General features: G+C 57.7%; 1 protein-coding gene across 4 annotated transcripts in view; it reads left to right on the top strand.

Annotated features, from left to right (window-relative positions):
- Positions 1 to 15,489, top strand: part of ERI3 (ERI1 exoribonuclease family member 3) — a 45,218-nt gene that overhangs the window by 10,955 nt on the left and 18,774 nt on the right. For 2 of the 4 annotated variants that reach the window (XM_078605663.1, XM_078605665.1), the window contains 5 exons: positions 2,047 to 2,217; positions 3,598 to 3,714; positions 4,692 to 4,751; positions 7,659 to 7,750; positions 12,880 to 12,952. In XM_078605663.1, the coding sequence (XP_078461789.1) occupies positions 2,047 to 2,217; positions 3,598 to 3,714; positions 4,692 to 4,751; positions 7,659 to 7,750; positions 12,880 to 12,952 (513 nt within the window). The remainder of the gene's footprint in view (positions 1 to 2,046; positions 2,218 to 3,597; positions 3,715 to 4,691; positions 4,752 to 7,658; positions 7,751 to 12,879; positions 12,953 to 15,489) is intronic. The other 2 variants (XM_078605666.1, XM_078605664.1) reach the window with 2 other exon arrangements.

The following is a 15,489-nucleotide window of genomic DNA, read 5'->3' as shown; positions in this document are numbered from 1 at the left end:
TCCCAACCATCGCTCCCAACCGCCGCTCCCAACCGCCGCTCCCAACCATCGCTCCCAACCGCCGCTCCCAACCATCGCTCCCAACCGCCGCTCCCAACCGTCGCTCCCAACCATCGCTCCCAACCATCGCTCCCAACCGCCGCTCCCAACCATCGCTCCCAACCATCGCTCCCAACCGCCGCTCCCAACCATCGCTCCCAACCGCCGCTCCCAACCATCGCTCCCAACCGCCGCTCCCAACCGTCGCTCCCAACCGCCGCTCCCAACCGCCGCTCGCAACCATCGCTCCCAACCGCCGCTCCCAACCATCGCTCACAACCGCCGCTCCCAACCGTCGCTCCCAACCATCGCTCCCAACCATCGCTCCCAACCGCCGCTCCCAACCATCGCTCCCAACCATCGCTCCCAACCGCCGCTCCCAACCATCGCTCCCAACCGCCGCTCCCAACCGCCGCTCCCAACCGTCGCTCCCAACCGTCGCTCCCAACCGCCGCTCCCAACCGTCGCCCGCGCCGCCTCCGTCCCCTTGAGCTGCCTAGAGCAGCGCTCCCCAACCTTTCTGGCACCAGGGACCGGTTTCACGGACCGGGGAGGGGGGGGGTTCATCATTCGGTCTTTCTCCATTTTCAGATGAAGCTCTCCAGCGACGTTTGTTTTTTACTCATTTTGGCTTGCCAAAACTGTGGGCTTACCAAAACTGTGACTGAGACGAGTGCGCAGTGCGGGAAAGAGGCGCAGACGGAAGTGGTGAATAATAAAACAATGGGGGCGGGCCACGCGCGGACTCACCGCTCACCTCCTGCTGCTGTGCGGCCCGGTTCCTAACAGGCCACGGACCGGTACCGGTCCGCGGCCCGGGTGTTGGGGACCCCCCTGGTCTAGACGGTGCGAGTGCGTGCGTGGCACGCGCGTACGTGGCACACGCGTGCGTTGCATACGCTGTTTGGTGATCGTACCGCGCGTTGTTTACACACTTACGTTGTCTACGCGCCCGGGTTTCCACGCCCGGCCGTGACTGGGTGAAGGGCGAGAGGTGGCTGTGTCCGCTTGCGTCTTGCACGAGTGGGAATTCGACGTACATTTAAACTCTGTCGAGGGCCAGATAAGAAGGCTGTTGAAGCCGTACGTCTGTCTGTTTTTTTTTTAAGGAGACCTGAGTCGCCATAAATCGATAAATTGTAACGGCTCGCAGAGTGCCAAGTGCAAGAAATTAATACGGGGTGAGACATCGTGACAGTGAAGGGGTGCTCGCATGTGACATTAACATGTATGTCATAAATACGAATTTGACTCTTATTGCTCGTATTCTAAATACTATTTATTACTTTGTACTGCTTAATGTTTTACCTCGGTTGATGTTAAGTACTATATTAGAGTTGTTTTGTGTCTATTACGGTGCTGTTTATAACCTTGTGTAATGCATGTGCTGTACCGCTATCATCACCCAGATCTCCATGAGAATAGAGACTCATAGTGTCTTGATTGTCCGACCTGACCGGCATGACATTGGTTACACATCTGCTACGTACGCGAGTGTTTGTTAGCGTGCTGGTCACTAAATCTCACAATCTCGTCCCCGTAGAAACCACACACACGTCACGATCCTTTCATCGATTTAAAATTAAAATCGGTTCTCCTGCTTTGCGATGCGTGCGTTGCATCGAGAGAATCTCTTATTTTCAATTTGTATAGCACGGGGTGGAGCGGTGATGCGGCGCACTGCGTTCTGATTTCGGCCACCCGAGTTCGATTCCCGGCCACGACTAACGTCGGTGGCAACCGATATCGGCGCCACTGAAGGGCCTTCCCCTTCCCGCTTTACTAATCTGCTCTGACCAGCGTGGTGAAGTATGGCCAAACATCTCCCCCCCCCCCCTCCCAACTGATATAGCATCAGGAGGCCTTCGTCGAGTGACAATTGAATCGCCCGTTATTGGGGGAGCGTCAGTTTGGGGTTTATCGTCACAAGCCCAGTGGAATGATTCGCGCTTTGGTTGAGGCTGCGTCCCGGTCGGTGCTGAGCGTGGTCGCGCGTGTGCCGGGCAGGCTCCGCTGGGCTCCGCCAGCGTCCACCGAGGGCCCACGATGGTCGACCTGGTCGAGGCGGCAAGGGTCCGGGGCCCCCGCGCGCCGACTCCCTCCGTGCACCGGTTCCACCACTTCCTGGTGCTCGACTTCGAGGCGACGTGCGACAAGGCCGCGCCGCCACGGCCGCAGGTCAGAGGTCGCCGGCAGCCGGGCTTGCACCGATACATGTCCCCGGATCCGGCACACCGCGACCGGTACACCTCACGCTTTGGCCGTGGCTACAACTCACGTGCCACTTAACGTGTACCGGCTTACCAAGGAACCCAGAAAATATTCGGTGAGAAATTACGCCCCGGGTTAAATTGGAGTCTTGACTTTTGACGACGGTCATTATGAGTGCGATTGTTTCTGGTTTGCTCGTGCGCCCTGAATCCGTCCGCTCCTCTCGGTGCGTCTCGGGGGGGGGGGGGATAGAGTTGTTGCACTCTGGCAGAGCACTGTTCTCCGGAGGGGTAATTTTATATGCGCTGTCCGTTCCGTCTGCACTGGGGAAGTGACGTTGCCCTAAAGGTTAGCCTGCTCTCTCTGTGTTTATGTTATGGTGATTATGGTTATGTGTGTGTGCACGTGAGCAAATGCAGCACTGCTAACACGGCCCATTAAGTTTAATGTGAATTTTCGCATTAATACTGCTCTGAGTCACCTCCAGTGTTGGTTTTCTTAAGAGACGTGCGCCAACAGTGGCCACAGCTCGCGTCGGTCGATGGGAGCTGCGCGCGGAGCAAAGTTCGCGTTAAACGCGCGACTCGCACCGCTGCCCAAGGCTTGAGCGGCGAGCGTGGTGGGGGGGGAGCCAACGGGAGTCGGCGGTGTGCGGCAGCGCGGCTGGTTCGCGCGAGCCGTTTAAGATTTCCCCGACTGCATTAAATTGCCGTAGCGGCAATAATTAGAGCTCTGAGATGCAGTGTTTGGCGCGCAAGGCGTTTTACAAATTCCGTGTAAGCGACGACCACCACCACCACGATGATGATGATGATGTTGGTAATAATAAAAACGGCAATAAACAGTTTATTATCACATCGATTGTTGTTCAGCAGGCAACGTATTCAACGCTAAGTTTAATCAATTCCAGGTTGCAGGGTAAGCAGAAGTAAATCTAAATTATAAAAGAAATAAACATAATTGGTGGCTCCACGTGTCGACCTCGGAGGTGACACACCGGCAGAGGTCAAAGCGCGTCCATTGTGCAATTTTTTTTTTTTAAAGCAGAGATTTAACGCGATGATTTTTAGTGCATTGCTCATCGCCGTAACGCTCTTGGTGTCCATCGTGCATGTTATTTTTTTAAACGTGAAAGCGTTCTTCGGTGTGAAGCGCCGATCGGGAGGCCCTCCAGCGGCTTCCGTTTTCCCGCACGGTCGAGCGGCGCGACAAGACAGCCTGCGCCCTCTCCGCTTGTTTCAGGAGCGCCGCCACTCGCGAGCCCGGGGCGTTGATCCGGCGCCAGCGCCCGCACGATCGCTCACGCTGTGAAGGCTGTATTGTTTCACGGTCTCCCTCCCCGCGCAGGAGATCATTGAGTTTCCCATCCTGAGAGTGAACGGGAAGTCGATGGAAGTCGAGTCAACCTTTCACACGTACGTCCGGCCGACCGCGCACCCCCAGCTCTCTGCCTTCTGCACCGAGGTGGGTGCGCGAATTAAGAAACCCCGGCACCGTCGCGCCGCCGCCACCATCGCACCTTTCGCGCTAATTGAAATCTTAACAAACGCGGCACGGCTTTAGAAGCTCGCTCTCTGGCTCGCGTGCGAGTGCGCGCGAGCGCGTGCCGTGGCGGGGACTGGCCGCCACACCAATTTGCAAGCTGGGCCTTTGTTTGCGCTCGGCCCGGCGCGGCGATGCTGCCGACGCGGCGAGCGAGGATTGATTTATGCCGCGCGGGCTGCGAAAGGTACACAGAGCAAGGCACTAAAGAGTGGATATCGATTACCGAAATGTACCAGCAGGCGTCAGGTCGAACGGGCAACAGGCAGGAAATTAACAGGTCGTGCCTTTCCGTGGCTTATCTGTGAGAGCAGCAAGCCTACAGCGGTAACCCGCACGGTTTGTTTTTACTGTTACTGCCCGAGTCATTGTTATTGAGAGCAGTTTGTGTCTCGGACGCTTTGTTGTAGTGAGTGCGGCGTGGGAGGAGGGAGAGGGAATTTACATCGGACACGAAGCGTAATTTACCCAGGATAAATTATGCAGAGATTTGAATGTTTTATTAAAAGGGGGGTGGGGGGGGGAAGCGCACGTGTTGTAAGATGCGCGTGCGTTATTCGCCACAAAAATTATGCCGACGCCGAGATATTATTTGTTAGATGTTTCGGGGTGAAGAGGCGTTAGAAGTGGGAGGGTAATTTTTCTGGACGGCAGTTTCTCTCTTTTTTTTTATGCAGGTAATGTTTTTCATTCATCTATCATGGCCAATTTTATAACCGCGTAATAATAACATGCAACGGAATCGACCACATATTTACGACATATCAATAAACACTGTCGTTGTGATGCATCGATTCCTTTTAGATACCGACTTTGGGAATCTGCTGAAATTATGTGGTGGTTGTAGCGGCGGAATTGGTGGCGGTAATGGCTTTGTCCCCGGCTATTGATCGCCGCAGCTCACAGGGATCGTTCAGGACATGGTGGATGGGCGCCCCACGCTCGACCAGGTGCTACAGGTAACCGCGCCGCTGCGACGGGGACGAGATAGACCTGCCACGGCTGTCTCGTGTGCGGAAACCTCACTCTGTCCCGTCAACGTCTCCCTCCCTGTCCGTCCGTCGAGTCGGGTTTCTGTGAGAGGTGGCCGCCGCCGCCGCTGCCGCCGGGTGACTCAGAGGTCATGGACGCTGAGGATCCTGGGTTCGAATTAGGGTTTCAGTGGCTGCTCTTGAGTAAACTTGGGTTCTCATGTGTGGACCACTCGTCACTTGAAAGGATCTCAGAGGTAGCTTTGTGTTCTCTTCTTCCATGGCCGTTCTACAAAACAAAGGGACTCGCTGCTCTGCGAGAGGTCCGTTTGGATTTTTAGTCTCCTGTTCTGACGCCTGTCGTCGTTCGAGACAGCCGTCAGTTGGAGAAGAGGACGCTCTTGAACCTGGAGCAGGGAGTCAACACCACTGGCAGCTGGGGGGAGGCAGCAGTTATGCGCTCTGAAGACCCGACTTGGTGTTGAACTCGACGCCCTCCCTCTGGCGTCTTCTCCCCGACTTTCGCGACATTTGTTCCGTTAAGATGACGAGGGCAGTGGAATCTCCCCGGCGCAAAGGTCAGGTCGGCGGTCAGGGTCGCGCGACGGAGATCCCCCGCCCGCCTGCGCGTGTCCCCGATTCAGCGGCGCGTCGGCACACACGGTCCCCTCTCGTCGCGTCGCCCAAGCAGCTTGGTCTCCGACGCCCCCGTTGATGGCCTCCCCCGTTCCCATTTACAGCTCGGCATTCCTAAATTATAAATAATAACAATAAAAGGAGTAATAAAGCAGCAGCAGCAGCAGCCCCCCTCCCCCCCCCCCCCCCCCCCCGGCACGTTTCCCATCTCACCCAGTGGTAATAGATTAATTGGGGCCGTTGCCGCAACTGCGTCGGAACTGGCGGCGGGCCCCGGGTTATTACCCCGCCGTGAGCACGAGCGGCCCGCCGCGGGAGCGCGGCGATGCGGCGTGCACGGGAGATTAATTAAACCACACTTTGATTAAGCAAATGAGCCCAGACCTGGCTTCTCCGAGTGCCCACGTCTGGCGTGACGGATGGGCGCAAAGCTCTCCGCGCTGAGAACTTATCAATCATTCAATTAACTGCGCGTGGGGGTTGGGGGGAGGGGGGTTTGGGGGGGGGAACTGGTGGACGATTGGGGGTGGGGGGGTGGAGAAAAAATCAAATGAATTAAAATGACCCTCTGAGAAACCGTTCAGTGATTCAAAGGCAGAGGCGTCGCAACGATAAATAAGGAGGCCTGGAACAGCGGGGGGAGCGTGGGGGCCGGGCACACGCGGGCACCAGCACCACGGACAGCGCCGCACGCGTCACCGCCAGGGCCACACGTCACCCGCCTCCCCTCCTCACCCTCCACACTGCACCGCTCCTCACCCCTCCACCCTGCACCCCTCCTCACCCTCCACACTGCACCGCTCCTCACCCCTCCACACTGCACCGCTCCTCACCCTCCACACTGCACCCCTCCTCACCCCTCCACACTGCACCGCTCCTCACCCTCCACACTGCACCACTCCTCACCCTCCACACTGCACCCCTCCTCACCCCTCCACCCTGCACCGCTCCTCACCCCTCCACACTGCACCACTCCTCACCCTCCACACTGCACCACTCCTCACCCTCCACGTTGCACCACTCCTCACCCTCCACACTGCACCACTCCTCACCCTCCACGTTGCACCGCTCCTCACCCTCCACACTGCACCACTCCTCACCCTCCACGTTGCACCGCTCCTCACCCCTCCACACTGCACCGCTCCTCACCCTCCACACTGCACCCCTCCTCACCCCTCCACGTTGCACCGCTCCTCACCCTCCACACTGCACCACTCCTCACCCTCCACGTTGCACCGCTCCTCACCCCTCCACGTTGCACCGCTCCTCACCCTCCACACTGCACCACTCCTCACCCCTCCACCCTGCACCGCTCCTCACCCTCCACACTGCACCACTCCTCACCCCTCCACCCTGCACCGCTCCTCACCCTCCACGTTGCACCGCTCCTCACCCTCCACCCTGCACCGCTCCTCACCCTCCACCCTGCACCGCTCCTCACCCCTCCACCCTGCACCGCTCCTCACCCCTCCACACTGCACCCCTCCTCACCCCTCCACCCTGCACCGCTCCTCACCCCTCCACACTGCACCGCTCCTCACCCCTCCACACTGCACCGCTCCTCACCCCTCCACCCTGCACCGCTCCTCACCCTCCACGTTGCACCGCTCCTCACCCCTCCACCCTGCACCGCTCCTCACCCCTCCACCCTGCACCGCTCCTCACCCCTCCACCCTGCACCGCTCCTCACCCCTCCACACTGCACCGCTCCTCACCCTCCACACTGCACCGCTCCACAGCGCCAGCAGGAGGAGCTGCCCCAGCACACTCACCCTCACGCTTGCTCTCTTGCCTCCCCACATACCCACTCCTGCTCTCTCTCTCTCCTGCTCTCTCTCTCTCCTGCTCTCTCTCTCTCCTGCTCTCTCTCTCCTTTTTTACGATCAGAGGAAACAAGAAGATGCTCTGTGTATTCGGCACTTTGCTTCGTTCATCATTTAGTTTTTTGTTTTAATTTTTTATGCTTTGCTTTACGTAACCCCCCCCCCCCTCTCTACCCCCCTCTCTGCCCCCCCTCTCTCTGCCCTCTCTCTTCCTACTCCTCCTGCTCTCTCCTGCGCTCTCTCTCCCACTCTCTTTCTCTCTGTCGAGCTCTTTTTTTTTCTCCTCCCTCCTCTCCCCCCACGAGGCTGTAACGATCATTCGATTCGCCAATTAAAATCGTTTTTTTTTTCTTTTACGCTCGTGACGCGTGCGAGGCGCGGGACTCCGTTGGCCGTGCAGTAAATTAATAATTATATTATCGCTCGCCCGCTGCAGATGGTGGACGAGTGGATGGAGAAGGAGGGCCTCCTGGATCCGGAGACAAAGTCCGTGTTCGTCACCTGTGGCGACTGGGACCTCAAAGTGATGTGAGCAACGGGGGGGGGGGGACGACGACGACCCCCTTCTCTGTGTTATTGGTGCCGGGCGCCGGTGCTGCACGTCGCTGCTGCTGCACGTCGCTGCTGTGATCCAGCGCTGTGGAAGCAGCAGCGAGGGTTGGTGGATCACGGCACGGATGTTGTTGTGAAACTCCCCTTCTTTCCAGGAGAAGGCAGTCCAGCAAAATGTGGACTCCACCTGTTCCATCTGTATGGGATAGAGTACCTAACCCCGCCCTCCGCCCCCCCTGGCAAATGTGGGTTTTCTCTGGACGCTCTTGCTTCCTTCCACATGTAAACACTCATTCATTGGCCCAAAACACCTTCATATATAGAGAACCACAGAGCTTTGCGTCGGGGGGGGGGGCGGAATTTGGCACTGGCTCACCGCCTAGCTGCTGTCTCCCCCCTCGTCTGTGGATCCCCCCTCGTCTGTGGCTCCCCCCTCGTCTGTGGCTCCCCCCTCGTCTGTGGCTCCCCCCTCGTCTGTGGCTCCCCCCTCGTCTGTGACATCCTCCTCGTCTGTGACATCCTCCTCGTCTGTGGCTCCCCCCTCGTCTGTGGCTCCCCCCTCGTCTGTGCTCCCCCCTCGTCTGTGGCTCCCCCCTCGTCTGTGACATCCTCCTCGTCTGTGGCTCCCCCCTCGTCTGTGGCTCCCCCCTCGTCTGTGACATCCTCCTCGTCTGTGGCTCCCCGCTCGTCTGTGGCTCCCCCCTCGTCTGTGGCTCCCCCCTCGTCTGTGGCTCCCCCCTCGTCTGTGACATCCTCCTCGTCTGTGGCTCCCTCCTCGTCTGTGTCTCCCTCCTCGTCTGTGGCTCCCCCCTTGTCTGTGGCTCCCTCCTCGTCTGTGGCTCCCTCCTCGTCTGTGACATCCTCCTCGTGCCCCCGGGTCGTTGTCTCTCTGCGCGAGCGACCGGACAATTTGTGCGGCGGCAGCGCGGTCCAAGGTGGGAAGTGCAATTCAAGTTAACGGCCCCTGGGCAGTGTTTTTCGAGCGACGCGTCCGACCCAAGCCCCCCAGTCTTCTCAGCGACCGTTAGCGTCGCCGTGCAGACTAAAAAGTGACACGGCCCACGACTTGTATTCCTCGACGCTTATGCCATGTGTCGAGAGACGGTGTTCTTGCCTATAAACCTTTGGCAGTTTTGCCAGCGTTGGTTCGGGCAGGCGTCACTGCTAATGAGACACTGGATGTTGATACACGGGCGCAGGGTTCGCGTGTACTGAATCAATGCTGCTGATTATAGGCAGTGCCGGAAGGCGGCGTGGCTGATGGGATGTGTGCAACAATGCGTGTGTGTTCGAGGTGGAGGTGAATTATCTGCCAATTGATTTTGTTTCTCCTTTAGTGGATCAGTAGAAATCAGTTTTGGTGGTTGCCACCGCAGGTTTTTCAAGTTGATTTTGTTTGACCAGGCGAGCACCCCGGGAGGCCTCGAGACCCTCGCTGGCAGGGGCGGGGGGGGCGGCGAGCTGGGTCACGGAGAAGTCGAGAGAGCGAGAGAACAAAACAACTCACGGCACCAACGGAGCCCAAACCCCCCACAGAAACACGTCGTCGTTACAGAAAGCAAGATCGCGTAGTTTGCGCAGACACGAATAAACACGAAGCTTAAATACATTCCCGGTTCGCGAAAAATCCGCGCGGACAAATTGCAATTCTTTTTTTAAAAGGTAATAAAACATCCCCTACCGTTCCATAGTAAAACGATCGTTAAAGAAACATTGCAATGGGCTTGGCGCGGTAATCGCCCAGAGTGTGTAAACAGACAAGGAGGGTGTGCGTCGGGTAGACGGGGATCCTTTAATCGGGATCTCCCGGGGACCTCGACCGTGTTCACCGCGGTGGCGGGAGAGGGGGGGGGGGGCGCGGGGGGGTGGTCTTGTTGTTCCGCTCTGCTTGGTTTAATTCTGGGTACAATGAGTGTCTCTGTGGGGGGGCCGGGAGGGGGGAGGTTGGGAGGGAGGGGGGGGCGGGGTTACCGGGGACCGGGCCGGGTCCCCGCGCGCTCGTCCCCGTACCGTCGTGACGAGGCGGCGGCCTTTGTCACTTAGCGCTCGCGAATAACAGCCGCTCGCCGTGAGGCTCGCACGCCTTACGAGAGCGAGGAGGAGAGAGAGAGCCAGGAGAGAGAGAGAGCCAGGAGAGATAGCACGATAGAGAGCGAGAGAGTGTGTGTGTGTATGAGTCATTTTGTTTACTTGAAGGCGGTGTGGGAGAGGGTGTTAATGACATTGTGTGAGTATACGTGTGTGTGTGTGTGTTGTGGCGTGCCGTAGATTAGTGGTTAATGCATCGCGTTACCAATCCGGCGGCCAGAGTTCGATTCCCGCTCACGGCCAACATCGGCGACATATCTGAACCCAGACTATGCCTCCCCTAAGCCGATTCAGCCTTAATTGAACACCCGGTGCAAATGGAAAACATCAGCAATGGGAAGACAAAGGTGGCCGGGCGTGGTGCTGGCCACCCACCCCATCGTGTGCCGTGCCGGCCTTCGTAGGTGCTCGCTATCAGCACTTGGCCCAACAGTCTGTTAAGGCTATACGAGGGATCTTTGTCTTTGTAGGTGAGATTGTGTGTGCGTGCATCTTTGCGTCATCATATTCCCTACAAACACGCTGTGAAGTGTGCAGACTTTTAGGAATTAGCGCTATGTCGTAAGATAAAATACACAAACCCGTTCCTTTCAGCTTGAAATAACCTTTAGTGAGCCCCGTCGCTGCATGGGGCTCAAATTAATTCCCTTTCGAAATGAACATGCAGTGGCATTAACTGTAATAACGCCGTCACGGCCGGTGCCGGGCCATCGCCGTGTGCCGGGGACAGGGCGGTCGGGGGGGGGGGCCACGCGCGCCCGGCGGGAGCTCTCGGTGCCCCTCAAGTCACGGCAGTGCCGCTTTGCCATCTGTTAAGCCGTCAGCGGCGCGGTTGGCGGCGGGGAGAGCCGGATTAAGATGAACATTTTCCCCCCCCGCCGGCCGGCCGTCCGGACGGACGGGCGGCGTGGCGGGCGGCGTGGCGGGCGGCGTGGCGGGCGGCGTGGCGGGCGGCGTGGCGGGCGCGGCGAAGCGCGGCTGAGAGGCGTTTTGTGGTCGCGCACGGCCGACGGCCCAGGCAGCGGTAGATCGCTGCCAGCCGTCTGATCTCATTGCACACGTGTTAGGGTCTTAAGTCGGGCGCTTTCATGCCCCGGTGGATCCCGGCTCGCTCTCCTCCTCCCCGACGATGCCCCCGTCTCGGCGCGTCGTGTGTGCGCGCGACGGAGCACGCGGGCGGTGGCGGCGGTGGGAGGAGGGGGTTTAATAAATTGAAACCGGCGCAAATGAAAATCGGCTTAGCCCCCGGCGATGGGGCCGCGGTCCCTGTTAGCGGGCAGCCAGTGGAACGCTCGGGCCCACAATGGCGAAGCCGCGTGATAACGTTTCGCGAGCGCGCGCGCACGCGCTCGCTCTCTCTAGCCGCGGCCGTCCAAATCCAACAGGCGTAATGCCACTTTTAATCTGCGCGGCCTTTGTGGGCGCCACCTCGCCGCATTACGGTGTCCATTTCCTGCCCCTTTTTCAGCCGGACGGGTCAGTGCGTTTCATAAGGGGTTAACGCAGAAATTCAGAAATCCGCTCTCGGTCCAGAGCGAAACCCGGGCTTCCTTTTGTGTCGGGGAAGGGAAAGCAATCCCGTAAAGTAAATTGTTTTTGTGGCGCGTCGCAAGCACTCCAACACGGAAGCCGTGAACCGCGGTACTCCTGGAATTAATAGAAGTGAGAGTGGGAAAAGGGTTACATTACTCGAAATCCGATATAGAAAACAGAAAATTAAATAGGGACCTGGAGATTAGATATGATATGGAAGGAGCTGGGAGTTTTTTTTCCTGACTGATGTCCGAAGTCTTTTGTTAGAAAGTAAAGAGAAATTGTCACAGTGAATCGTTGCAGTTCATTGCCATAGCACCTTCTTCATCATCATCATCATTGTCACCATTATTTTCAGTTACAGCAATTGCAACAATTTTCTTTTTACCATTATCATCGTCATAATCTGTCGCCATTTCAATAAATCTCATCATCAAATATCATCGTCATCACCATCACCGGCATTAATTGCAACGAAAACCATTCCCATTTCATCACCACCTTCATCACCGCCGTCCACGGCAACACCAGAATTCTCTCTTTCTCGCCATCATCAGTGCCGCGCGTGCGCGTGGTTGTCCCCTGCCGGGCAAGGCGCGCGCCCGTCGTATGCGCCGAGCGTTAGGGACAATCACGGCAATGCCCCCTCCGCCGCACGCTGACCGCGGCTCCATCGCCGCTTCCCGTAGCAGCGCGGCACCTGCCACCGCCTCCGCGCAGGAGGAGGAGCGATCGCGGCACGGCCCGGCAAACGGCCGTCGCAGACCTCGCCGGCGAGTTCTTTACGCCGTCGAGCGTGGACACGTCTATTTTTTTTAATATTTATTCGCCGCAGATTAAAGAACGCTCCTCGTAATGGCTCCGTTTGTTTTCGGGAACTCGGTGGTGGTGGGGGGGGGTGGGCGGGAAAGCGCAGGACAGGAGGGGGCGCGGGCGGGGGGGGGGCAGACAGGTGACCTAGGCTGAGGGCACAGCTAATGTTCCGCTCATCGCCATTAATAATTGATCAAATGCGGCTGTAAATTGATGAAGCAACGCGGATAAATAAGAGACACGATAGTTTATTAAGCAGAGCTATAAAGAGCGGGCCTCCTGCAGCAGGCTGTAAATTAAGCTAAATAGAGGTTAAGGAATGCCGCATAATTACACCATTTTTAAGCACTGTGGCTTTTGCTAATGTACTTGTTATTTTTTTAATGCAACATAATTTAAAGGTCATAAAATAAATACTGCCTCATCGCACCTGGACACTAAGCACTTTTGCATCTTGTGTGTTTTTTTATGTTATCGTTCCAAATTGGTTTATGGTTAATAACACGCCAGAGTGCTGGGCTATTTGCAAACATATCATTTGCAGCTTAGTGCAGTTACTTTGATTTGGACGCGTTCTAACGGGGGAGTTTAAACATCTAACGCCGCTCTGAATTTTATTTTTTTATTATTCTCGCTCTCTCTTTCAATCTCTTGTCGGCCGGATTATCCAGGCTGCCGGGACAATGCAGCCACTTAAATCTGCAGCCGAGGGACTGCTACCGCTCGTGGATCAACATTAAGAAGGTACGAGCGAACGAGCGAACGACAATTAAGGGTGCTGGGTGTCGCGGCGTCCAGCTTAACGCGCTGCCAGCGTTGCCGGCGCTCTCCCATCCTTGCACGGCCGGCCGGCGTGCCGCCCCGCGACATTCACGTATTCACGCCTTCTGCTTGCGTGCGCGCTTGCGTGCGTGTCTATCTGTGTGTGTGTGTGTACATGCATGGGAAGCGGTGGCGTAGTGGTTAGCGAGCTGCGCTATGAACCCGGCGAGTTTGATTCCTGCCTGCGGACAACGGCGTCGACGGGTATCTGAACCGGTCCTGTTCCTCCCCTAGGTTGGCCAAGCCTCCAATGAGGACCCGCCGCAGTTTGTTAACATCAGTATCGGAGAGACAAAGGCGACCGGGCGTGGTGCTGGCCACCCGCCCCCTCGTGTGCCGTGCCGGCCTTTGTAGGTGCTCGCTTAACCGCACTTGCCCCAACAGTCTGTTAAAGGGTATACGGGGGATCTTTGTAATATGTGTTTGGTGCGGTTTTATTTTTTAACTAAACACTTTCTTTATTGGGGCTTTGCCGACGAGGGGCGTGACAACGCCGACGTTGCAATCCGAAGCGTTGGCGCGGGCCGCCCTCCTCCCCGCCGTGCCTCAAATGAACGCCGGACACGGCGGCGGGAGCGGCATTGTCGCGAGTCGCGTTCGCTGGCGATCGGCGGGCAGTCCGGCGTGCGGATCGTGCCGGAGTTATTGTTTTTCATTCTCAAGCAGCCGGTGTTGCGTCACAAAGCGCGCGTGTGTGTGTGCGCGTACGTGCATACGTGTGTGCGCGTACGGCAACGGCTCGCGGTCGTCGGGGCCGACCACCGCACGCTCCTCGACGCAATTCCACTCGGCACGAGCAGCGCGGCTCGACCCGACCGCGCGCAGGCACGGCGCCACGAGCTTCTTTAAAAATCCGTCGAATTCCGCGGTGTTGAGAACGCGTCCGCTTTCATCCGCTGTTAGGCTCCCTTGATTCCGTAGCAGTCTGCTGCGAGTAACGTTGGGCCTAATCGACTCGTGAGCCGTGTGATCATCACGGTGGAGCGCGGCTCTGGCTACACCGGCAACAAATGTCACGGCGTTAGCCGTTGTGAAGGCGACCGTACAAGTGGTGGGTCCGTAAATTGTTCACGTTAAATATCCAAACTGAGATGGAGTGGTAGCGCAGCGGATAGCGCACTGTGCTCGGAGCCCAGCGACCAGCCACAGCTAGCGTCGGCGGCGAATTATGTCGAGGCACACTAACCACCAGCGTGGTGAAGTATGGTCCAACAAACCCCTTGCCAGCATAGTTTGGGGGTACCATTCTTCCAGGAATGAGCTGTAAAATATTTGTTTTATTTAGCTTTTGAATCGTGGATGATCTCTGGTTGTGGTGTGCTGCACGCGCAAGTAAATGCCACCCTGAACTCGCCTCCGTCTCAACATTGACTTGCTCAGCCGCTACGCATCAGGCCGTGGAAAACACAACACTAACGAGACATTCACCACCAAATCCGCCCCGAGCCAAAGTGGCAAATGCACAGCCACGAAGACGAATACGTGCGGGCCTGAAACCAACAGTAACTCGCGAACCAAAAGGCATCGCTTTCAACGTCGAAACAAAACTGGAATCCCGGCATGCCGTAGGTGTCGAGGTGACATCGCCATCGTTGTGAGCGCCCTGCACACCGGCCCCGTGGAAGACACCGGGTCAAGGGGAGGGGGGAGGGGGGGGGGCTAAACTCGGTGGCGGGTGTCGAGGCGGGCACAAGAAGGGCAACACAGCGGGCGTCTCGTGTCCCCGTGTTGCCACGGACAGTGCTAACCTCCGATTAGCACGGATGGCTACGTACGGTGCGAAAGAAGTTCAACGTACATACGCACAACTTCACAGCGACGCCCGCTCCGGTCGCCCCGTGCGGGGGGATGGGAGGGCGCGACAGGGCGCCCGCGTCGATCGTGCGAATTTAAAAACGCGCCTGACGCTCCCATCATTTATCAGCTGCGCGATTAGCTTTGCCCTGCCGATTAACGGCATTGTGCCGCCGCCACACACCCCCGGCCCTTTCTCTCCGGTCACGTCAAACAGAAATCCGTCACAAGGGCCTGGGCAGGGGTCAAAGGCTCGGGTCGCCGGCCCCATCGATCCATATTGATGCCCGCTTGTGTCTGGGCGGCCGTGGCAGAAGGGAGCTGTGCGTGGTTTGGGGATTTTGCCCTTAGATACGAGGGCCGAAGGCAATCGCGGAGGGAGGAGGGAGGGAGGGAGAGGGGAAAAAAACAGCTCGCTTGTTCCCAAATCCCATCCCAATCCATCCATCCACCCGGCACGCGGGAGGCACATGAGTGAGCTTAGAGGTGCAGGAGAAATCCGTTCTTTGTTATCCATCATCCGCTCGGCCCTCGCCAGAGTCGCCCAACTGTGAACGTGGCGGCGGTGTGTTGCGCGCGTGTCTGCGCGTGCGTTTATCCCGAGCGCCTCCGAGTGGGCTTTGTGCGTCCGCGTCGGTGCTCTCTCTCTCGCTCTCTCTCGCTCT

This window comes from Lampetra planeri, chromosome 24 (assembly GCF_965212315.1).
Source record: "Lampetra planeri chromosome 24, kcLamPlan1.2.h2, whole genome shotgun sequence".
In the NCBI taxonomy this organism is placed as follows: Eukaryota; Metazoa; Chordata; class Hyperoartia; order Petromyzontiformes; family Petromyzontidae; genus Lampetra; species Lampetra planeri.
Note: the sequence above shows the minus strand (reverse complement) of the source record. Positions and strands in the feature narration are given on the sequence as shown.